At 39.4% G+C, this 26,574-nt stretch overlaps 1 protein-coding gene across 1 annotated transcript in view; it reads left to right on the top strand.

Moving 5' to 3' along the window:
- Positions 1 to 26,574, top strand: part of LOC311496164 (chemokine-like protein TAFA-5) — a gene marked incomplete at its 3' end in the record, with an annotated part of 146,711 nt that overhangs the window by 5,290 nt on the left and 114,847 nt on the right. Inside the window, exons 2-3 of the mRNA XM_084555928.1 lie at positions 10,226 to 10,375; positions 20,238 to 20,365. Coding sequence (XP_084412054.1) covers positions 10,226 to 10,375; positions 20,238 to 20,365 — 278 coding nt within the window. The remainder of the gene's footprint in view (positions 1 to 10,225; positions 10,376 to 20,237; positions 20,366 to 26,574) is intronic.

Here is a 26,574-nt window from a genome sequence, read left to right as displayed (position 1 = left end):
GAGAAATGTGGTGTTTTGGCCGCAAAAAAGCACCAAACATGATTGATTTCATTTTTATTCATCTATTTTTATCTCACCTTAAAGACGGACAGTTTGGGGAGTGACTGTGACAATTTCACCAGCAAATACCCATGTCCGACATGCCAGTAGTCCGTTCTTCTAGTGTCATACGTCTAGCCTTTGTGGTGTGCCGCTGTGACTAGCCTCGTGTTGCAGCTGTTCGACCTCCATTTTGCACATGAATCACTCTGTCATTCCACACTTTATTTTGTCATTTATTGCTCCCCCCGCAGCTTACAGTATGTCTCTTGTCTGCTGCCGGCAATTGATGTGTTGCTGCTGCATGTCCTATCAAAGTCTGTCTCAGTTTGTCTAGCCGATGATTACCACTATCCACCGACTTAATGGTCCACGGAAATATATACGGCTGTCATGTAAAAAAAGTAGGCCTGTAGGTAGTTTCATACCGTGCTCAGCGCCGGATACACTTCATCTATCTTTATAGAATAAATCACATTTTCACAATCATTTCATGAGCAGAGGTAAACAATATTTTATTCCAACTTTATGGACAAAAGTGTATAATAATAACAAGTAAGCTTCAATTTCTTTTAACTCCGTCATTTTTTTTTAACACCCATCTGTTATCTTGAACTTGGTCCACCTCGTAGCATTGGGGAATCTGGAACAGATCAAAGCTGCAGTAACGTCGTGTAAAGCGAGCAGAATTAGAAGTTGTAGTAAATCATTTTTAAAATAATAAGTCCATCTTCAAAGCCCTGCCAGATGGTTCTCTCAACAAGAACATAGTTATTTGTGTTTACCGCTGATGTGAACGGACTAATGAACTGAGCAAGGAGCTGAGATCATGATGAGGGTAAAGCTTCAGAAATATCTCCTCTTACAGATTTTAACAGATTTTAAAAATGTGCAAATAATTTGTGTCAACACTTTATCCTGCAATTAATCGCGATTAAATATTCCAGAATCTGAATCAGAATCAGCTTTAATGACCAAGTACTGCACATACAAGGAATTTGACTCCGGTAACTTTACTCTCTTGTACATAACCACACGAACTTAAATAAGTGAAAGAAAATAAAAATAAAAATAAAATAAAATAAATCTCAATGAATCTACTGAAGACCCTAATGTTCATATATACAAAACATGTTTCTTTTAATATGTGCAGTAAAACACAAGCCGTCGTCACTTTTAAAATATTGCAGAGCATGGCACATTCATTGATTTGTTGTTATGCTTTTTTCTTAGTTTTGCTAGGACTGTTACATACGCCGCCAGAAGCCAGATGTTTGTTCTCGCAGCTTGTTCTCGACACATCAACCAGGCTGAACTTTTTTCTCATGTCGTGTCTGGCGACTATTCTGTGATTGGTCAGAAATTGGAGTGGGTGTAGTTGATTCGGTAATGCGGGAATGCTACTCTGTGAGCTCCCCGATGCTAATATTCACAGTGTTACCGCTAATCTCTCCTGGGTAGAGATCGGCAAACTGTGTATAGGTGCATGCTGAACGAACAGCATGATCCGATGAACACGGTTGTCAAAACGACTGGCCGACATCCCAAAATAGTAAGAAAAGTGCCTCTCGTTGTCTATATCCCACATCTCCAACAATGCTTAGCACGTGTGACTTTTGCTGCGATGAGAGGGCCCTATGAGGATTTCCCCAGTGTTCAGCACTTGAGTTTCTCGTGAAGTATAAATTACCTGGCCAGAACAAATTTGTTCTTGCAGCCCTAGGAGTGAGAACAAATTTCTCGCTTCTCACGAAGTATCTAACAAGTTTTACAGTTGGGGTTAGAGTTTTTCTCTGGCCTGGTGATGGTGACAAGGAAATTTCATTTTTCAAAATGCTCTCAATTGTGTCTTATTCGTAGAGACCATTATCGAACGCACAGGTCATTTTATTTTTTCCTGACCTAACAGTGTATTTTTGTAGCCTCAACTTAATAACAGATGGATGAACCATGGATGATAGATGTGAAGCCTTAAATTCATGTATTTGTTGGCCCACCATCCACCCCAGCCTCCTCCTGCTCACTCTAATGCTCAGTTGGTCCATTTACTGAAACTAAATGTTGCCTCTACAGGAATCCAGCCAGTTGCTGAAAGCTGTCAAACAGTCCAATATGATCCTTGCTAGTTGCTAGTTGTTTTCTGTCTGATAACAAACGGCTGACCTGATGGTGGTTTCTGAATTTGTCTCATGCTCCGCAATAAAAGACTCATTAACAGTCATCTGACAATCAGCAGAAAAACAGCCTCTGCATCACGTCAGAACCAATTTCAGCCTCATTATTATTCCTCTGTCCTCACCCCCAGTGTAAACACTGTGATTTTCAATTTACAGAGAAAAAAAAAAGGTTGTCAATAATAAAAGCTCATATCAACCAAATGTCAGTTCATCTTTCTTCCTCTCATTCATGAGTAGATTATATGTCAGTACTGATTGGACAGCAAACAGCAATACAAGCACAGAAAACAATACGCTGTAATTGTTATTATTCTCTTGTAATCTCAGTGAGCCGAGGCTCTGTGCTGCTGCAGTCACGACATGGAGTTTATGTGAGTCCTTTGGACAAACTAAAAAACATGCAAGAGTTTCACTGTGGAGACAAACCACAGAGATCAGAGGAAGGACATCAAGTCCCATAGGCAGACAGTCAGCACAGAAAGCTTACTGCTGTAAAAACAAATTAATTATACAGGACATAAATCCTCAAATGACAAATTATATGTGTATAACATTTCTTGATGAAGGAAATAAAGCTTTTCCTGTCAGTAGAAAAAACGCATTTTACAACACAAGACTTTTAGAGTGAGCAGGAATAAGATATGAAGGCTGGGTCCTGTGTGATGAGGGTTGTTTCTTATGTCCAACTATCCAACTCTGTCTTCTGATATAAAATAAAATATGTTCATTCCCTAATAAATAGGCTTGTGGTTTAGATGTTGGACAATATGTTCAGTGATAGCATGTTTAAAAAGATCTTTAACACCTTTAACAATCCAGATTTGAGCTAAAGTTTCTGAGAGCGACTACCGCTAAAATTTATACTTCTTTTCAAATGGAAAGATTCTAAATATAACATATGAAGTTGGTTTCTGTCATCTACAACATTTATGCTTTGGGTTTTTATGCATTTTTCATATAGTTCAGTTTACAGGCACTTAAATACACCTCGGTATGGTTGTATGTTCAGCAGCGTCTTCAGCTCCACAGAGAGCTTAAGTGAAGATGTTCTTCAAAGAATGCATGTACACTTGCTCTGAAGTGCTGCTTAGGGAAACACCTAAGAGCCTTCATTGAAGCTCTTATCCCTGAATCAGACTACAGAGTACAGTACTTATAATAGCTTGACAAGAAAGACATATGGTGTCAGGCGTAACAGCTGATTGCGTTTTCCGTTATCATAGTGGACCACATCTTGGATGCCTCACTTTTCTCGTACAACGGCTTTCATTGTGCTGACTAATAAGAGCATGGAGAGCTCTTCTAAGGTCCCAGACAAGCCAAGCTGTGACCCACAGATGTGCCTACGATGATGTATATTTTTATTTTTATTTTCGTTTCATTGAAGGCTTTTCCACTGCTTCTAACAACACTGTTACTGTACTGTATCGTTGTAGAGGTTGGGTGGTGATCAACAACCAGCTCTGATTGGTTTGGAATCAAAAGTACTAAGTAAGATTTGGACACATTCACTAATTTAAAGGTTTCTCTTTATTTTTACTATTTTCTACCATATAGAGCAAAACTGAGGACATCAAATAACACATATGGAAAGATATAGTGAGCAAAAATAAATAATAAATAAATAATATATTAATAATAATTATTTCACTGAATTGAAAAGAAACAAAGCCCATCATTATCATTAGGCCCATTAAGTTTGCAAAATTTGCAGTCTGAAATGTTCTGATGAAACTGGTTCTCATGAGGACCTCCAGAGATGTCTATCTTATCTTATCTTATCTTATCTTATCTTATCTTATGAGTGCTCACTTCTAGTAGTTCAACTGGACTGTGTCACTAAGCTCTTTATGATTGAACACCTGCAAAGTGGCCACTACTGAGGGAAACCGTTAAAAATAAAATGTGCTTTGCTTGCATTTTTTTTTCCTTCCTACATTACTCTGTGTTATTGCATAGAAGTGAAGGAAACCACCCGTTAACTGCAATATAAATACCATATATTTGACACGGGGGCCATCTTATCGTACAAACACATTTTAATGCGTCTGTTTGAGGTGCTGTATGATTGTAGTACCAGGAGGTTTCACAAGTTAGTGGTTTGAAATTATTATTCTAAAAATTAAATTATTTATCAAAAATAGAGTTGGCCCGGTTTCGGCTTAGTTTTGGCATTTTTCATGATTACACTTTAATGCTGATTTGAAACCAAAGTGCATTTACTCCTAACAAATGTACACTGATCAGTCATAACATTGTGACCACCTTCCTAACATTGTGTAGGTCTCCCTTGTGCCTCCAAAACAGTCGTAACTCATCAGAGAATGGACATGGGCCTTCTGAGGGTGTCCTGTGGTGTCTGGTAACAGAGCATTGTTAGTGGGGGCCTTTGGGTCCTATGGGTTGAGGGGAGGGGCCTCTGTGGATCATCCCACAGATACTTGATCAGTTTGAGATCTAGTGAATATGGAGGCAAGGTCAACACCTTGTGCTGTTCTTCATGTTGTTTTTTTTTAGTTGTTCCTAAAGCATTTTTGTGTGTGTCTGTGTCAGGCTGCATCCTGCTGGGGAAGGCTGCTGCCATCAAGGAGTGTCATTGCTATGGGGTGGGGGTGCCTGGTCTGGTCTAGGTGGGTGCTACATGTCTAAGTAACATCCACATGAATGCCAGGTCCAAAAGTTTCCCAGCAGAACACTGGATTGTCACAAGATGGTCAATGTTATATACTTCTCCTGTCAGTGGTTTTAATGTTGTGGCTGATTAGTGTATGTGTGTGAGGGCACTGAATGTGCTCTGTTTGTGGAAAGAGCCTATTATCAGTGCTTTAAGTGGGCCAGTACTCTCTGGTACCCAGTACCACTACTTTTCAGTTTTAATCTGAACTCACAAGCAGTCCACACCCTCTCCTGTCGGATCTTTATGGCACTTCAACTTCATTAATCAGGGAGCATTAAGTGTCACCTAGAGAAACGCTCCTTTTTTGTAACTTTATTAAGAACATAATTTACAAACAAATCAGACATAACAATTCACAACATCACATTAAATAATGAAAAAAATAAATGAGAAGAAATGTCGTGCTCTGTAGACCTAGCAGTGGCAGTGGAAGAAAATATCTATCTAATATTTTGGTGGGTGTTGTCTGTGTGTTGGTGGCTTTTGAACCGCTTTTGAATTGGAAACCATTAGCTGTATCTGGCAACGCTGTCTAAAAGCTGCCATGTTTTTCCACAATATAAGTATGTGCTGCAGTGCAGATAATTGTTAGATACAGTGTTCAACAGCAGCACGGCAGTCTGGGGAGCTGTACTGATGCTTAGTTAATAAGTGTAACACATGTTGCACCTTTTACTTTGTAACCAGATATGGGAAGCTGTTCATGTTGCAGTTTTTGCTCACAGCTCATTTAAAAGACATCCAGCAGTTTTAAATATCGAGCTTTAGAACAAGCAGAGTTAGTCATCTGTGGATCTCCCTAGACATTTTTTCTTTTCTTTTTGGTTTCAGTCATCTTCTCCTAGCTTCCTCTGCTCAGACCGACGGAGATGAGGAGCACTAACGTTTTCATCCTGGTGTGCTGCAGCAGATGGTGAATTAAAGAAGGCCAGCAATGAGCTTCAGATAACGAGCAAACAGAGACATGCCGCTGCTCCGCCACTCTCTGAGGTTACCGTGGGATACTTGTTAGCGAGCAACTTCTCTTACATCAGCTACCGTGCATGCAGTGAATCCCAATTACTCGGCTTCTCCTGTAGCTGCTGCAGTAGGTCTGCTCCCAGCCTCTCAGAGGGCACAGGGTTATTGAAATAAAACAGCTGACACACGGTGTTCAAGGAACACATTAGCGGGAAATAGTTGCTTTTTAGCATGGCGCCTGGAAGTTACAGGGTGCATTCCACCAAAGACGTTCATTAAATCCTGCTCACTTTCACACTTCCAAATACCTGGCTAATTACTGGGTGATGTGGGTTCAGTTGTTAGTTAAAATTTAAAAATAAAAATCTGATTAGTAGATATCAGAAATTTCTGTTCAATCATCCGACTCCCCTCAGATGAAGCAGACCACCCCGTTATCTTTTAGGGAATAGAGCCCTCACAAAAGAACTGTAGGGAAACAAGTTCTTTTTTGGCTCTGATCAAGATTGTCTGGAGGAAGAGGAACAGGTAAAAACAACATCAGCCACAATTTGTGCTTTTGTGTTTGGGAGATGGTGATAAATAGTTAATAGTTAATTCAATAACTTGCCAAACTATAGCTGCCACATTCTCCTCGTACGACAAGACAGGGTTCTGATGGAGGGAAATTTCAGAAGGGCTGACGTTTTGCAACAGGAGGTACATGGTACTCATTAACGCGATCAAAGAAGCCTGTGTTCGTAAAGATGTTGAAAACAATCTGTGTCCGTTATGAACCGCCGAGGTAATGCTACCCGGTTTGTACTGTAACGAAACATTAGAGAAGACTGTGGTGCAGCTGAACGTGTTGTTTTACTCGACCCTAACCTGGCCTTAATGTTGAAGAAAAACTCAGAAGTCGGCCTGTTTGCTGAGATGTTTTCATTAATGTGTCTCCACTCATTGCCTGGTGGTGGCACTTTATTTTAGTGCTGCCCTTTTGTTCTTGTTTGTTGATATCGAATATTACATTTGAATATATAGATTAAAACGTAGTTGTAATAAAGAAAAACACTTTTGAATTATGTCTTGAGTTCATGTAGACAGAAATAAATGAACGGTGTAAAAGATAAAAAATCGAGATTTTAGTTTTGGCCATATCGGCTGTCTCTTTTTCACTAAATCCCGTACAGCAGACTGGTGACCTTTGACCTTTTTATCAGATATGACTGCCCTCAAAGAGATGCTGGTTAATGTGTCCTCTACCCTGTATGACTTTAAACATAAAAGTAAACTGCATACTTCACAATGCTAACAGATGTCTGGCTATCTGCATTCATAGAGAAGAGGAGGAGGAGGAGTTGATAACCTTCATCACAGCAGCTCTCAGGCGGAGATTAGATCATTTATTAGCTTCCATGTAGCCCTGAGGTTATCAGGAGGGGGAAGGAACCTCAGACAGAGATCAGCAGTGGTGTTAACGCTGGCTGTCAGGTGTAATTATGAGCTCCGTTAAAATTGCATTGTCTCAATACTGTGTCTTTCGCTTTTAGGTGAACTATCTTGACTTGTGGTTATTTTATGTACGGTATATTTATGTATCTATTCTTTATGTTTGTTCTGTTTTTGTCAAGTTTTTTCTTTTCTTTTTTTTAAAATCCATTTTTTATATTTCAAATATTTAACTTTATTGTTTCATTTTGTCGTAGGAGTAGAAGAGTGTATGTGATTTCAAGAGGAAGATATTGCTCATCATTCTAGCATTTGTTTTCTGAGCCGATATAATCTTCATTCATGTTTCACGAAGACTCTGCTGAAAGTGAACGCTGCTCACATCTTCAGAATCTCTCAGCTCCTGACTACTGCTGACCACATCTGAGGCGTTTCACCCCAACACTTTCAAACAGCCACGTCTACAGTAGTGATTGAATGAACTAAAAACAGGCATAGCTGTACAACTGTACAATAACTATTTATACTCGGTGTGTATAGAGAAATGCTTTTCTTTGTCTTTTTGTAAGAACAGTTTCTGTGTGTGGGGGAAGCTTATTATTTTATTTTATTCTTTTTCTTTCTCTCACTGCTGGTGGTGTGTGTGTGTGCATATACTCATGGATGTACAGACAGCTGTCTGTAAATGACATAAATGGGGCCACAAAATGAAGTGACTGGTTTGCAGTTTGAAACATAGACTGCATAAAGATGGGCGACCGAACTGCTTCTCAAAAGTGAAGCCAAAGTAAGTAGAGCTCCCCCTGGTGACTGGCTGCAGTATAGGTCATAAGCTCCATCTCCTCCATGTTAGTGGATGGGACTTGGGCCAAACTAAAACACTAAAGTACACGTCAAATACATTTTATTCAAGGATGATTTCAGTCATTTTAGGTAGTTCATATAATGCTGACACATACTCAAGTGTCAGATCTTCAGATAAGTTTTGTATTTTGTATTGTTATTTGACGCTATAGAAACAGGATGTGACATCTTGACCACTACCAGTTGCCATGCCAACTGCTCAGTGAAGTGGTCCTGTAGGACCATAAAAGTTTGACAAAAAAAGAAATAAGTACACTGTATAATCCAACATTTCTTTGTAACTAGTGGAGGTAGAGCAGAGCTCAGTATTAATCAAACGCAAACATGAGTGTGACAGAAGTGTGGGCAGGTCATCAATAACGTGGCTCCATGTGGCCCCACTCTCGGACCGTACTGCCCAGACTCTGGCTCCAAACCATCACCGGGAAGCGTCAGTTTGTCCAATGAAAGTAAGTGGGGACGCACAGTCAGGGTATAAACACATGTTATCCACGGACCGTTACGACTACTATTTATAAACTTATAATTTTAAAACCAAACAGTTAATCTGATGTATAATATGTTGTCATGTGCCTCCAGAATCCTTATCATCATTAAATGCCAGTGACCAAGGTTAAATGCTATACTGTAACAACACAATCAGTTATCAATTACACCCTGAGCCAGAATGAAATATAGGTGTGAAAGCCACACTGATTTTAAAAATATGTGTATCATACAGAAACAAGGGGTTTAATGAAATACTGTATTTCCTCAAATAGCAACAAGGACCTATGTATAGATTTTATTTACCTCATGACACTTCCTGTAACTGTTTCAAAATCAAGGCCATCCTGCCTTTCAATGGACTGAAACTCAGTGTTTTTACTGTGAAATATTTACAGATATACAATAAGATTTTAAATCCAGATCTTGAGTGGCGAAGATGGCAACAGCAGCAAATATGAATACAGAATGAAGGGGTTCCAGTGTTTGACTCGTAATTCACAGCTGAAAAGCACCCGATGAAATAAGTGAATGGGATGTTTTGGCATGTGACGTGAATGTGATAATAATAGTGAGCAAATCAACTGTTAGGAAATAACCCTAAAACAAGCTTTAATGTAAGGTAATTCATGAGAGGCATACACATTACACATGGTTCAGTCATTATCTTGCAGGTGGTCCCAAAGCCCTTTCTGTCCACTTCACTGCTTTATGGATATCTGTCTCCACATTTGTTAAGATCTTGTAAGACAAGACAGTTTCTCCTCCCTCTACTTGTTTGTCCTGCTGGGAAATGTTTCTGCCCACAAAAGGATTTTTCAGACGCGTCTGTTGCCAGAAATGACCAGCTGCCCGGCCAGGGAGCGGCTGAATCTTCAGAGAAATGCGTGCTTCATAGAGAGCCTTGTCACTAATGAGCTCCTGCTGCTGGTGTCGTCATTGTTGTTGTTTTTTCCCACTCTGACCGCGCTGGCCTCCATCTCTCTGAACTGATACTTTTTTCTTCTCCGAGATCCCGGCTGTTGTGAGCTGGGTCCTCTCTGGAGAGTGGACACTCCATGGCCCTATTGATGACAGTTCATCAGCATGCAGGGGGGGCTTCTGCCATCACCGCAGCAACCGAACACAGCCACCTACCCCCCCACAAGCTCCCAAGGCTTTTTAATCTGGCCCTGATGTGATTCACCCAACTGTCATCTCTCCATCAGTCTCTGCCTCAGCTGCACCCAGTGAATTAATGGAATTATTATTTCTTCCATTAATCAATGAAGTTTCAGAAACATTAACAAGAACACCAACGAGATGACAGCAGGATGACTGACTCTGCGGTCTCCTTGTTTTTTCCAAAGGAAGGCCCATTTGAATAAGGAAATGGTAAAAAAACTAAATAAAATATGTTACGTGAGAGCTTGGAACAATTTCATTTACTATGAGGAAATTATACTTAAAGTGTTACTTCTCATAGTTTTCCTGTCCATGAATATATAGATATATAAAGAGTTGTACATATGCAGAAGGGATTTGAATGAGTTAGGAAACGTCAAAATGCATTTCCGTACCCCTAACAGATTTCCATGTTTGCCTCTCTCAGGTCAGCTGGTGGCAGGGACCTGTGAGATTGTGACTCTGGACCGGGACAGCAGCCAGCCGAAGAGGACCATCGCCCGACAGACGGCCCGCTGTGCTTGCAGGAAGGGGCAGATCGCTGGGACGACACGAGCAAGACCGGCCTGTGTTGACGGTAAGAAAGCGATCCGGGGGTGATTGGTGGAGAGACACTCGTACACAGGTAGAGGAGGAGGATGTTTACAGTGTAGATTGCAAACTGTAGAACAGACGTTGTGCTCTCTGTCTTAAATATTTTTAGGCTGAATGTTTTACTGCAGCATCTAACGACAAATATGTTCTCTGATTTTAACCCCTTTGTTTGAGAAAATGATCTTGATATAGTTAGATGATTAGTCACAGTCTATGGCATGTAGGAATCAGGTGTTTGCGTTTTTTGACAAAAGCACTGAACTCACTGCATTACATAATCAAAATGAAGGAATTCAAGTATCTGTGTGTTCATGACATTCAAAAGAGAGTCAAAAATGAGATCTGCTAAGTTTAGCCTTTTTATCTTCATTTTCTCCATCATGTATTATTTGATTAAATGACCTAACAACCTAAATAACCACAGTAAATGTTAATCTACTGATGAAAAATCAATAACCGTTGAGATTCTGTTTTAGTAAAGGCTAGCGGCAGGTATCACAGCCGATGGCTTTCTTATCTTATCATAAATATACACCTAAACAAATGTCTGAAATTCGGATGCAGGTCAATTTTGAGCCAGTGTGGTTTCTGCATTTTGTCTTTGTATGGCAGAACAGTATCAGACTTTGACCATAAGATGATGTTAGATTTGTCTTTTTTATAATTTAGAAACATTTGGCATTTTACAATATGAAAGTATGACGGTAGGTGAGAAAACTACTGAGTACAGATTTACAGATTGCGTCACTGCTTCCACCATTCAGATTATGATAGCACTCATCTCTGCAGCTCTTCTCTCCCATAACATCTTCCTTGGGTTTCTTCTTTCTGTGCTTTAAAGGTATATTAACAACAGATTAAGGGTGTCATAGGAGGGTTGTTTAATTGTTTATCAGTAGTATCACGGAGTACGCAGAATTGTCACGGCCCGACACTTGTGGCAAACGAAGGAAACAAACAGATAACCTGCAGCTCTCCTCTACAGCCTCCGTGTCTGTTCATCTGCGCTGTGAAGTCCAGAAAGTCACAGCCCAGATGGGAACTCACCAGAGTTGCATTGCATTTCATCACCGGCTGTCTCCTCATTCTCTTTCTGTTTGTACCATCTGGAAACGATGACAACAGCTGGAGGGAGTAGGTCTGCTCTGCAGGGATCCACAAGCTCTCCTGGTGATTTTCACAACAGTTGTTTTGTAGAGTTAAAGAACTTGTGCAGAGTCTTGAGCTGAATAGAGCTTCAAATGTTTTCTCATTTCAATGGGGCTTCAGATTAGGTTTTGCTGACTTTTGCACTGCTGTCCTACAGTAAGGACAGTTAGGACAAACTATTCAAAAACATCATATCCTACAAGATGTAAGCAAACTTGAGCCTTTACCTTGTTTACTAAACAGCTGTGAGATGCTCTTCATCGCCGCTTTTCTTGTCATAGAGTTTCCCTCTTCCAGGAATTCCAGGATTTGTTTAAGATGCACTCAATAAATCTGTGGCATATCACAAAACAATTATATTTACCAATTACAAGGTTGTAGCAGTGTAGGTTGATTTATTTTCCTGCTCACATGTGTAGCTCACAAACAGTTTAGCTTGCTATCTGATGCCAGCAACATTATGTCATGTAACATCCTCGGCAGTCACACCAAAATTTGGGGACGTTTTCTCACTTTTTTGGGGGGGCTTTTGACACTCTAGCAACAAACGTATGTGACTTGAGGAGCTGAACCGCTTTTAGTTTGTGTTGCGGGAGCTGAACAGGTTAAAACGCGTGCTGTCGACTGATCAGAGCCGGTGTGAATGTGCTCTGCTGCTCTGGGAGGATATTTTCAGCAGCAGACTCGATGAGAACGCCGCTGATCACTGTGACCTGTTTTCTGAGCTCAGAAACTCATCAGCTTCCTGTTTTTGACTCCCAGAAAAAACTTCAACCAAGCCTTCTTCAATGCTCGGTAATACACCGGAGAAGCTGCTTGTCATTAGAGACGTGTCAGACAAAAACTGGAGCTGTTTAACTCACTGGAGTAAAATAAAGCTTCTTTCTTTACGGCAGAAGTGCGTAGGCACCCAAGCATTCTACTCGCAAGTCTACCCACATAAGGAGAGTTGACACACTCTTGGAAATAAAGAATAGTTAATTTACTAGAGAGAGCAAATACCCACAATGTTTGACGTGAGTGACAATTAATTGTAAATACGCTGCGAAAAAATATCTTCTCAGTTCAAATTACACAGCCTTCCTCTGAGTCTCTCTATGACCTTTACAGAGCTGTATGTTGGTATTTATGTCTGTGTTTTCAGTTACAATCTAAGGTAAAAACCAGCGCTTGCAGTGCTTCAGCGAGAAAAACTGGGTTAGTCCTTATTTTAGGTAAACAAAATATATTTTTAAAAACATTATGTAAGCAGAAGGGAGAAAGAATATGCTGAAATATAGCCTACTCCACAGAGAGACAAAAAAAAATATTGCCTTGCTTTGAGTCATTAATAATATGGAACATTGTTCATGGACACAAATGAACAATGGATTCAATTTTGTGTCTGCTTCACAAACTGACATTAAAGATTAGAGTTGAGTGAAGCATGGTGGTGGCAGTATCATGATACACAAGTTCTCAGCAGCAGGGACAGGAGGACTGGTCAGAACTGAAGGAAGGATAATACTGTCGATACTACAAATGTGTTATTCTTTATCTTATCTCATTTTTTATATATTTTTTAAAGCTTGTTCAGAAATATTTAAATGTAAATAGGGTCCCTTTATGAATCTCAGTGACCTTTACTCTGCGGCTGCATCTTCAATTATGTGTCAGTTCGTATCTGAGGCAGCCACTCATTTTTTTCTTTTGTTGTTCCTTCTGAAATCCACTAGCACCAAGCTCAGGGGAGGAATCAGACTGCAGTCAGTTCTTATCTGTCCTCTCACATTTCAGAGCTCAGGCTTGAATACCTAACATCAGCCTCTTGGGTACCGTGCAGCGCGTCCTGCTCTGGTTCAGTCATAAAGCGGTGTTCAGCTAACATATTTACTGATACAGAAACTAGAGTAGCACGGAAATGTCGTATTAATGCCGCTCCTCTTCAGATTACATCAAACCAAATTATAAAATTGTAATCCGACAGTTTGTTTTTCTGCCTCCTCTGCCGTTCATTTTTTTGGTAGGTGTCAACACTAAAATGACCTCAACACTAAAATAAAGACATGCTAAAGTTACAGAATACCGCCTGCTGCTGCTGTCTTGTTGTAACGAAATCAGACGGACGGCAATTAATCATGGCCACAGGGCTCTGAGACTGAGCAGCAACAACAGATGATCAGATGAGAGGCAAGAACTGAACTTTTTGGGTCTCGCCAAAGGGAGACAAGCTGAAAAGGGCAGGGAAGCAGCATGTTCAGGGACACAGGGAGATACACTATATTACCAAAAGTATTCGCTCACCCATTCAAATGATCAGAATCAGGTGTTCTAATCACTTGGCCTGGCCCCAGGTGTATAAATTCAAGCACTCAGGCATGCAGACTGTGAAACAAGACATTTGTGAAAGAATGGGCCGCTCTCAGGAGCTCAGTGAATTCCAGCGTGGAACTGTCATAGGATGCCACTTGTGCAACAAATCCAGTCGTGAAATTTCCTCGCTCCTAAATATTCCACAGTCAACTGTCAGCTCTATTATAACAAAATGGAAGCGTTTGGGAAAAACAGCAACTCAGCCACGAAGTGGTAGGCCACGTAAAGTGACGGAGAGGGGTCAGCGGATGCTGAAGCGCATAGTGCAAAGAGGTCGCCGACTTCCTGCACAGTCAATTGCTACAGAGCTACAAACTTCATGTGACCTTCAGATTAGCCCAAGTACAGTACGCAGAGAGCTTCATGGAATGGGTTTCCATGGCCGAGCAGCTGCAGCCAAGCCACACATCACCAAGTGCAATGCAAGGCGTCGGATGCAATGGTGTAAAGCACGCCGCCACTGGCCTCTAGAGCAGTGGAGACGCGTTCTCTGGAGTGATGAATCACGCTTTTCCATCTGGCAATCTGATGGACGAGTCTGGGTTTGGAGGTTGCCAGGAGAACGGTACATTTCAGATTGCATTGTGCCAACTGTGAAATTTGGTGGAGGAGGAATTATGGTATGGGGTTGTTTTTCAGGAGCTGGGCTTGGCCCCTTAGTTCCAGTGAAAGGAACATTGAATGCTTCAGGATACCAAAACATTTTGGACAATTCCATGCTCCCAACCTTGTGGGAACAGTTTGGAGCGGGCCCCTTCCTCTTCCAACATGACTGTGCACCAGTGCACAAAGCAAGGTCCATAAAGACGTGGATGACAGAGTCTGGTGTGGATGAACTTGACTGGCCTGCACAGAGTCCTGACCTGAACCCGATAGAACACCTTTGGGATGAATTAGAGCGGAGACTGAGAGCCAGGCCTTCTCGACCAACATCAGTGTGTGACCTCACCAATGCGCTTTTGGAAGAATGGTCAAAAATTCCTATAAACACTCTCCTCAACCTTGTGGACAGTCTTCCCAGAAGAGTTGAAGCTGTAATAGCTGCAAAAGGTGGACCGACATCATATTGAATTCTATGAGTTAGGAATGGGATGGCACTTCAGTTCATAGAATGAGTAAAGGCAGGTGAGCGAATACTTTTGGTAATATAGTGTATCAAGTTCTGCACTGACCTTACAACTTAAGACATATGAGGAGGAAAGAGTCAAATGGAATCAATCAAAAGGAAAGGATTTAAGGAAGGAAAATTAGAAGAAAAATTGCAAAAGCAAATTATGGACATTTTCTTTCAGTTTATGTGCCATTTATAATCATGGAAGTACATATTAAGAAAAGTTGATTAAAAGACTATAGTATAGCACGTTGGTGAGATATGGTTGGTTTTAAATGTGCTTTGTGAATAAATCTGACTTTGTCAAAAGGAGAGTGAGGTAAAAATGAAGAAACCAATAAAGAGAAAGTTGACAAAAATAAGAAAAGAAGCTAATTTAATTTCCGAGGCAGACTGTCAAAAGCATTGTGGAATAAATGGTTTTGTGTCCACTTCATGTTAAGACTTTAGCACTTTTTTTTCCCCCTGCTTTGTTTTTCGTTAGTTTGTTTTCTACTTTTTTTTCCCCTTCCTCGCTCATTCCCATCCGATCGTCCCGTCCTCTGGGGACAAAGCAGCGACCCTCCTTCTGGACGCCGTCTTTGATGAATGAAGCCATTACAAAATGGCCTCCACTCTTTCTGGATAAATGAACTATGCTGAGCGCTGGTGGATGGATCTGCATTGCGGCTGTTAATTTATCAACGCAGCGATGCAGCCCTCGCAGGTGTTCAGGTGTTTACTGATACCTGAAATTAATCCACTGCGTCTCCATTATACACCATTTGTTCAAAAGTGTGTTTTCTACTTTTGTGTTTGTGCTTTCATCCATTCTGTCTTTTTATTGGTCAGAGGGTAAGAGACCTTCAGGTCAATGCAGGTCAAAGTTTCACTGCCATATCCTATACGGATGATGGAAACATTAAGATAAATACAGTTAAACTTTTGTGCTTCCTTTCTGAAAACAGCATAGAAGAATCTGTGGGACTTTATTGAGAACATCTTTCTCCACTATATCGTCCCCCCCATTAGGGAAGCACTTATAAACACTTAATTACTAATAAAGTTGTTGATGATTTGTTCCTCACGTGTTTTGTAATCATTAACTAATCATTACACTGTGAAAAATAATTAGTTATTATCATTAACTTATAGTTACCATGTCACTATTACCAAAAAAAATCCTGAGTAGCTGTGTCCTGAGTTTTGACTGGTACTGTTTGTCAAAAATTAGGGCTGTGAAAATGAACATGTTAATAACCCATTACTGCAAATTATTTAAACATCATTAATCAACCTGCAATTAACACAAATATTGATTGGATTAAGTGACCAAAGCTGCTGTGGAAAGCAGGCAGAACCTAAAGTGCAGTCATGCTAAATAATTTTACAGGGCAGTAATACGCATGTTAGAGTCTAAACTGACACAGCAGAAGAAGAAAGGAATAACAAACCAATGAATAGAAATGAACTTCAATGTCAAGTTCAGCTCAAAAACACAGCCAGGTGCTTCTCTAGACAATGGCAAAGTTATCTGCATTCACTGTCGATGTGATCTGAGCTACCGTCAAATCAAGCAGATGGATAAATTGCAACAGAGACACCTGAATAACACTATTCAAGAGAGCATTTGTTATTGTTTTGGCTTGTTGCGATAATAATTACATACATTTGCTTGAAACAAGAATATTTGCCCACTCAATTGTGCATTGACCACTGTAATTATTCTATTAATCTACATGAATTACTTATTCTATTAACAGCACTAGTAAAAACATGTTTGTTTTTTCACATATGCATACATAATAACACTTACAGCAAGGTCCAAAAATGATCAGTTACAGGTCAGACACCGTGCGTTGCATTCCACTACAATATCCTGTGTAGTGTTAACATGACATTACAGTGCATTCATTTGATATGTAATACTGTTTAATGTAAAATTTAGTTGCATTGCTTTAGCTTGTATTACTTTATGTTGTGTTTGGCTTAATTATATCGTGGCATGCTGCACTGCCTTGCATCACATCATACTATGCTGCGTGAGCGCCTCATTTAGGTGCTGCACACTTCAACGAGTTGTCTGAACTGTAAACTGAAGGATGTGGTTGGCCTGTAATAAAGCACATCAGTGTCTGTCTTAATATTGTCATTTATCATTTATACCAAATGTTAAAAAAAACCACATTACACTTTAAGCAGCACTTAGGCCTAATGTAGCTTTGAGCTAAAGACTAATGTGAGCATGTTAATATTCTCACTGCCAACATTTTATTGTAGATCACCATCCTGTACCTGTCACTCACAGTGCTGAAGCTGATATTTATTGAATCATCAAGAGGATGTACAGAGTATAAATGTCAGGATATTCATTTAAATACAACTTACAGAAAATGGTCATTTTATAGTATAGTATTAGCCCAAATTCTAAAAATAACATTTTTAATAAAACAAGGGGAAGCTGAAGTATTTCCTCACTCTGGAGTGTCTCTCTCTCCCTCTTGATAGAGGTGTGAGGCGATGTGAGAATTTAATTAAGTATCATGGGTGAGCGGAGCTGCTGTTGCTCAATAGGAAATTGGTTTGATAATTGGGGGCTAACAGGCTATCACAATCACACCACTGGGCTGCCGCTCCAAAGGGAGAACTGATTACCAGGTTATGTATTACAGGTCTGTACAGACTTTCATTTTCTTCGTCTTTCCTGGGGCTGGGCTCACAGAGTGTAATTTAGTCCCTGGGATAAGAGCAAAGCTGGAAAGATTGGGAATGATTGGGTCAGTAAGGTATAGCCCCAAACAGCAGGAAATTCCTCTGAGGCAGAAAGAATTCATTTTCAAATGAGATGATCAGCTGATAGACAGGCTCTCGCTGTGTGGGTTCAACTGTCTGTCAGTGTAATTCCCACAGTGGACTACTACTTTGTGGACATGGATAATACACCATTATGTTAGTCATCATGTTCACTGATATTATCTCAGGCCATTTCAGGTTACAATGTGTCATCCTTGTCATACTATCATGCTACATTCTAGTTACGTTATATGTTTAATTAATTAATTTTGTGCTGCATTGCACACGGTTGCATAACATGGCTCTGCATAATTTTATTTGTCATGTACAGTTATGTGAGTGACGGTATATACTGCATTTAAGTATTAATACGAATAATGTATTGTGTGTCCTGATGTGTTTTCATAGTCTTTCTGATCTAATCTGATAAGATGAACAAAACAATTCTGCCGACCAGCATCGCAAAACCCAAACTCATCACATGCCATGAGAAAATTAGTTTGATACTTCTTCCTCATATCTTCCCTGTCTGGAATGAGGAACATGACTTTCTATTGTCTCTGTGATTTCCCTCTGGGACTGGCAGACATTTTTAATGAGATGCACATACAACAGTGTTAATTAGAGGCAGATGTTTGCTCCTTGTTCTTCTGCTCACATTAACAGTGCACTGTATTGTGTAGTTACATGATGATCCACAGTAACATCGAGCTGTTTGCTGGGTTGATAACGTGAACAGCTGACATCCTTGTTACCCTATTCTTTTACTATTTATTATTATAGCCAGCCAATATTTACATGAAGTGTATTCCTACTCAGACGGTTGTAATAAGGGTTTTGGTGCCTCTGAAGGAAAAAATAACCCAGGTGTTGTCCAACTGATGCCATGAAACATTTTGTGCAAATTCTTACATGTGACTAGAAAATGTTTGTGTGTATATACACACACACACACATATATATATATATATATATATATATATATAGAGAGAGAGAGAGAGCGAGAGAGAGAGATATACATATAAACTGACTTGCATGTCTCTGTGTGTGCTTTACAGACAGTAGTGTGGTATATAAAAGTTGGAAGTGTGCACACGAACAGCACTCTCCAGCTACACTAAGGCAAATGTAGGAGTCTCCGCTTTTGGAGCTTGAACAGTTGTGATACTATCCTGGGACTCCACTCGTACGTTGCTTCCTGCTAAATTAAACTGCAACAGGTTCCTCCCCATCATCACCCCCTGCTTTGTCCCTGTTGGCCAATTGGTGAGCCGCAATATGCTAATGTGTTTTTTGAGAATGTCCTATTTGTTTAAAAATAGCTGGGCGTGTGATGAGGATGAGGTCTGTGGAGTAAATTGAATCAGTTCTCTGGTGTCGGACTGCATTTCATTTGCTTTTGTTCATTTCCATTTTCTTTAAGATTTTAGAAATTAAAGATAGAATAGCTTTGTAATAAAGTTATAATATATATTATCCAAAAAAGTTTGTGTTAAAATACGTGTATGAAATGTAAATAAAAGCAAAATGCAATTATTTCCAAATTACCATACAGTACACGTAATTGAAAATAGTACAAAGACAATATATCATATGTCCTAAATGCAGTATTTTATTGTGTTTTGAAAAATCTATGCATTCTAAGCCAGCAACATTTTTCAACACAGTATACCATCTGGTCTTACAATAAGAATATTAGGAGGATGTTTAAAGATGATCACACTAAAATATGATCCCTAACCCTAACACTCTTGAGAATAACAAGTAGAAAGAAAAATATATGTAAAATATGAAAAATAAAATAAAATAAATTAGTTAACAACATGTACAAGCTTTGCACATGTACAATGTACAATAACCAGACTGAAGTAAATATATCTTATAGACACAGGAAGGATAGATAAGTTGCAACAATGTGGATGGAGGAGCATTAACATGAATAACGTGGAGTTGTCTGTTACAGAAAGGTGAGCCGTTGTACAGCTGGAGAAAAAAGCTTTCTGTATCTGTAGTCTTTGATAAGCTTTATTTGTTCAAAGCTGCTGTTAGTTCTCATAGTATCATAGGAGTGTCTGATTATTGTCTGAATATACAGTATAGTGTGTAAGGGTTAGGGATATTTTTATTCATTTGTAATCTTATTAATCAAAATGTTGCATGGTGGTAATTAGTAAAAAGATGTGGGAGTGGAGGAGTGTGTGTGGAACACAGAATCCCATCACAGGACGTAGAGCGTAGGTTTAATTAAAGTCATTCATCTGCAGTGAGATTACGTGGACTATTTCTATCTTGTTTACAATCTAAAAACAGACACATTAAAGACAACCAAACTGATAAACTTTGAGGATGCTCTGGGTAACTGGGTCTCTCAGCAGGCCAAGAGACACCTGACGTCAAGCACGAATATAAAAATAAAGATGAAAAACATATACTCACACATCTTCTCCTGCCCCCCCCCCAGTTCGTATCGTCAGGAGTCGACAGTGGTGTGAGATGACTCCGTGTCTGGACGATGAAGGCTGTGATCTCCTGGTCAATCAGTCGGGCTGGACCTGCACGCAACCAGGAGGCCGAGTCAAGACCACCACGGTGAGAACAGAACCCACAGACAGACATTTGAAAAAATTTAATTTTTGCTGCTTAAATATGCGTAGCAGGACACACGCTCCACCTGTCTCTCAGGAGAATGGTTACACTAAAACGATTTTCATGGTGTTTACATGGGCATCTGTTGTTTTAAGACAGATTATAAATGCATTAAGTCACTGCACACTGCATATTCTTCGTTCAGACTACAGTATAGGAATTAAAGAAACTGGTGACATTTTTTTAGCTTAGCTGTTCCTAGGTCTGCACTCTTCTGGACAGAAATCTCAGATGTAGTACCAGGAACCTGCAGGAGCCACATTTCCAAGTCTGGCCGTCACTGCCCCATGTCTATATACAGTATACATTTGTAGTATACTGTATATAGTACACTCATACTACAAACTAAAACTAGACTAAAAAAAATCAAACTAAAGAAGCGTGTCTCTGTTTTCTGTGCCGTTTTGGAAAAAAATAATCATTTAAGAATGACAAGAATGGTTCTGCAGGTAGGAACAGTCAGAAATAATATTAATGAAAATGTTCTCAACAGTTCGGACACTTCGTTCTTTCCTTTGCCGGCTTGACATCATTGTAATATTAACATAATAATATCTTCAAGCGAAGCTGCTGCTGCTGATCTTTATTAAAATAACAGTGTGCGCGTGTGTGTGTTTGTGTGTGTGCGCGTTGAATAATTGCTACCCATCTGTCCTCTGTCTGTCACTCTTCATGGCACCTGATCAACAGCATTTAGCAGACATCATCCACCAAAGTACGCTGAAGATTTTTACACACATGCCTTCATCTCGATTTAATTTTTCTATCATGCTGATTATCTTTCTGCCCAGTTTCTTGCATGTCTGCCTGAAGATACTGAGGCAGCTCCAGGTGCTAACCAATTCCAGTTTCTGGTTGTATACATGCGTCTATATGTCTGACTCACCAAATCTTTTTGAGTTTGTTACTTTTTCTAGTCAGAATTATTTTTAAAACAAGCGTTTTGTTTAAGCTTTTAACAGTTTCACACAACTTATATCAGCACACCAAATTTTTAGCCTTTTCTTGATCAAACACTTTTGCCTGCACTTTTAGGTCTTTTCATCCAATTTATTTAAACTTTTTATTGATTCTACTTTGTGTCTGTTTCAGATCTAGTTGTACTTTGACTTAAACCTCTTTAAGTGCATCCAGACACGCTGCCTTTGCTTCCCTTGAATTTGTCATTCGTATCCTTAACAGTGAAGTATTTTAAACAGAACTCCACTCATTGGCTTTATTTATTTTTTCTTATATTACCTATTAAGAGAGGTTTGGTCATATCAGGGGACCTTTTAAAAAATATTGCATTAAAAGTCATTTATGTAGCAAATACTCCTCCTCCTTATGTTCTGGTATTGTACATCTAAAGCAACAGAACGTATTGTGGTACCACAACAGCAAATGTATTTTGCAGAAAACTGTTTAAATGTATCTGTAATGTATTCAGCCTCACAGCAAGAAGGTTCTGAAGAGTCTGTTCACACCAACTTGAGAGTAGTTCAACAGCAAGCAAAACTGCCTCTGAATGTGATGATTAGAAATGACGTAAATGTGATTTGGAAAAAAAAAAAAAAAACATTATCCAGTGTTATAATTTGCTGTAAGATAAATACGTATACTAGGAAGGTTTTAAATGTGGTGTAAATTTTCGCCAAACAAAAAATAAATCATTAAATGAAAATTCATATTAATATGCTTTTCACTCCACAACTGTTACTGACTGTATGTACATACTAGATGGCTGGCTACTTGGTGACTAATTCCAGAGTTCAACACACACACAAAAAAAATGCATGTCAAACTTCAAATGAAACATGATGTGATGACGCTTTCATGTTTATGAAGGTTACAGTCTTCTCATTCTCTGTGTCATGTACATGATTAGCTTACATATAAAAAAAAGTGGTTAGACATCCCATTATGTAAACAGATAGCCAAGAAATCAATGTCCCTATGATAAACATCATCAAACCCTGCTTCTTTATTCTTCCCTGTGTTCTGGTTCTATTTTGAGATGAATCACTCTGCTGTCTGAGTCAAACTGAATTTGACATGTCCGGTTTAAGTGCTTTTCCTCTATGGGGAACTTGTCATTTTAAAAATAGACAGCAGTGCAGCCAGTCATGCCCTACGTCATGCAGTTCTGTCGGATTGCTGTCATATTGGTCTGACAACAATCTGACATACTCAACGTACTGACAAAATCTCAACATACTGTATCTCTCAAACTTATTTGGCACTGCTGTGTTGTCCTTGGAGACGAGGCCATTAGGTGTGGGCTTCCCTTTTCCGTGAAAAGCAGTAAGCCACATGGTGTTTACCTAAGTCAGTACAAATTTCTGTGCTGGGTTGTATTAGCAAGAGGTTTTCACAGGTCCAAAGGTTTGGACCCAATCTGAAACCCAGTGGTGGGCCGTGCATTTTCCACCTAGGCCTTCAGTGACCTCCAACCTTATTCGAAACACCTCTTAATCAGTTCGTTATGATGCCACTGCTATAGAAACCTACAGAACATCATACGCACATGCAATAAAACAGGACGTTGCATCATAGATATATATCTCATATATCGAGATGAATGTCATTACTAAAGCAAGAAACTTACTTAGAACAATTTGAAAAGTCTCCTCTCACTCACTGCAGCCACCTGCACCACATATATCAAATCCAGCATAGGCGCTATATTTATGTTGACCAAATAAAATGGCAAAAATATACATATGAGATGTAAATATAATTTATTTTACTCACCAGAACTTAAGAAACAATTTAGCGTTATCCCCACAGTGCTCATAGTTACACCCTTTCCCTGGCTGGGTCAAGCTAGCTAGCTCTGGGATTGGGCGGCCTTTCCTCACAATATCCAGCTTTTCCTTCAAAGTCTACCATGAAAATATCTTTCTCAGGGAGAAGGGAGGCTGTAACCTTCCTTCCGCCACCGTGGGTCCAAAAAATAGCTATCAAAACATTAACGGTGACAATTAGCTTGTGCAGCTCGCAACAGATGAACATGAACCGCTAGCTTGGCTTAAACGGAGCGGCTCCCTGCCCCTCCAATCAGAGGATACGAAATGAAAGCTTTAATGCAAAGTTACACTGCCAGAAGCACCACAGCTGAGAGACAGACAAGCCGTAAAATGAATGGCATAGGCTATGGGGAATAATTTAATATGATTAATGGGAAAATATTAAAATGCAAATCTGTGATTTTTATCAAGTTTAGGCCAGCAGAGAAGGCTTTACTAGCCCTGACGGACCACCACTGCTGAAACCAACCACAAGAAAAGTCCAGTGTGGATGCATTAATTTTACCCAAGCAAAGTCACACCCAACTTGCCCATGCCAGATGAGCACGTGACCTGATCCAAAATGCGACCCACCCCTACTTTCTCCTGCATCAGTTATAAATCCATTACTATCCATACAGTATGTCTTTCACTCCACTCTGTTTACATTTGACATTACATTACATTATATTTGATCTGAAAGAGGAAAAAACAACATATTTTTCCTTTTTCATACTTTTTGTATCTGTTCATGTTGTTAGAGAGGACTTATTTTTCCTTACACTTCAAAGTGTATATTTTTCCTCTATAATTGTGATACAGCAAGTGAAAGAAGATTCATTGTAGTATTAGACATATTGACAAACTCACTTGAGGCCCGTGGCAGTAAAATGAAACCTTAAAATGAGATATGGTGTGGATTGATTTAACAGTCTGCACCTGATGGGTCCCTGGTATCATGTCAGGTTTCTCAGCATTGAGTGGACCTGTGAAGATTATCACAAGTAGTTGCTCTAAATATTTTCTCATCTACATTAGTAAATTATCCATCTCATGGGACTCCCCCTTCATTATCTTTTGTATTTTGAGGAAGGCTTATGATGATAAAAAGTTTGGGGGGCAGATATTGATCCAGAGCTCAACTTAATCAGTCCTAGGTCATAAAAAATAACTTTAGAGTGCACGTTTTAATATCTCTGTAAACTATGCAGATATCTGTTATGTAACCCTTATTTTTAAATGAATTATTAATCTTGATTTAATGAAGATATTCAGAACATTTAAAGCATAAATAGCCCTAAAACCTGTTTGACAACATAATATCATTAATTAATTACTATTTTGGAATTCTTTACAACCTGGACCATGATCTAACAGGAAGCTGAAGATGTTTTCGAGACGCTCATCCCCAACTGATGAACATCTCCTCGAGCTCCGGCACAAAACAACAAAAATCTCTCCTCTTGTCTTCACTTGGTTTAAAGGCGGCAGCATGTCTTTGTGTCTGCCGCCTCTGGCTCAGCTCTGAATACACAGAGGGGGAAAAAAAATCGAATTTTTTAAAAGAGTTTCACACAAACAAGCTCATCCGCTAATGAAGGACGGCAGATCTGATTGCCTCGCTGGAAGGCAAATTAAATTACAGACGCAGCTCTGAGTGGGCGGGCCACCGCCAAACTCTTCTGTGTTTACACAAAGGGAAGAGTCAGCGTTCATTAAAACTCAAAAAGCAGGATCAGAGGAACAAATGCCGTGTAATTAGCCCAGAGGAGGTTGATAGGCTTATAGGGACATACAGAATGTGTAGAGGATTTAAATGGTGTTATATAAGGGTTCTAGATGGGGACTTGACAAAAGAATCACAGTGCTCCTTCATATAGTCTGATGTCTCTATAGACTGATGAAGAGGCTTTAAAAAAAAAAAATTTAAAAGTACAGCTGAAATTGAGATGTCTATGTATCTTTTTGCAGAGATATTTCTATAAGTTAGTATGCTAATCAGCTAACCCTTTTGGTAATTCGAGGCTTTTGCATTGCTATTTTTGTTACAACCTTAGAGTGTCATTGACATGTTAAATCAAAACTGCAAACAAGCAGTTATTCAAACTGAAAAACATGCGTTTGTTAGGCAGACAACACCAGACCGGGGGTGTAGAAAGCGATCTGATGTGACATGAATTATGTTTTTTAACACTAATATTAAGTCAACTGTGACTTTCCTGTAACCTTTACCAAAGTGCTCCTGTTGCCTAAATCTAACATCTGGTCTTGCGTTTTTTTTTTGTTTTTTGTTTTTTTACCTTGACCATCCTCCTATTTTATTCAGTCAGATCAGCATTACCTTTGTACTTGGCCAGTGATTACTTTTGTCAGCACAATACAATAAAGCAATATATAAATCAAATTTCTATGAGACAACTGTTAATAACAAATGCGGAGCACCGATGTAGTGAATTAGCATGCTCCTTGGATGGTCTAAGCCAAGTTGGGAAGTCGATTCCCAAATTTTATGTTTTAATGTGGTGATTTTAGGTCAGCATGTGGAAACAACATGAACACCGTAAACGAGATGTGCTGTAATCTTTTGCTCTAAGCTTTAAAGCACCTCATGAATACAATTTCCCAGTGTTTTCGTGACAAAATTGAAAACAGATCAGTGGAGCCATGACAAATTAGTGTTAGTAACTTACACATATACATGCCCCAAAGTAAGGTGTGAGAGATCCAGCTTATTTTTATTTTTTAGATTAATCTGACCAGACCTCAACGCACAGTCACATGAGGTGGTACTATATCAGGCTTTTGATGTTTTTTTTTTTGTTTTTTTTTTTGTTACAATATGTAAATGCCACCAAAACAAGAACAATGTTACAATATTCATGAAACCTTAAGGATTAATGAAGGATTTTAAAATTTGCACCATATTAAGGTCAACATATTTGTTGTACATTGATTTGAACAAATGTATTTTCAGTATTTTAGTTTATGACCAAATGCTTTTAAAACTACTAGTTCCATCTACTCTGCAGCTGTGCTTTGTGTTTAGTATGAAAGAGAAAACGTGTGCATGCTGGCACGCTGATGTGGTGAACACATAGCCTGTATATAAATATGGACAATGCGTCCCCACTTCCTTGCATTGGTGCCACTCGCAAGACGAGTGGCACCATCTTGCAACTTTGGAGACAGAGTCTGCGCAGTATAGTCCGAGAGTGGAGCCATTTGGAGCTGCATTATCCACCAGACTCACTCGTGTTTTTGAACTCTGTGCTCTGCACTACCTCCACCAGTTACAAATAAATGTTGGATTACACACTGTGCTTATTTATTTATTTTTTCCTACTCTCACGGTCCTACGGGACCGCTTTATGGAGTGGTTGGCAT

The sequence above is a fragment of the Chelon labrosus genome (genome assembly GCF_963514085.1).
Source record: "Chelon labrosus genome assembly, chromosome: 11".
In the NCBI taxonomy this organism is placed as follows: domain Eukaryota; kingdom Metazoa; phylum Chordata; class Actinopteri; order Mugiliformes; family Mugilidae; genus Chelon; species Chelon labrosus.
The sequence above is the reverse complement of the archived record's forward strand: the minus strand, read 5'-3'. Positions and strand labels throughout refer to the sequence as shown.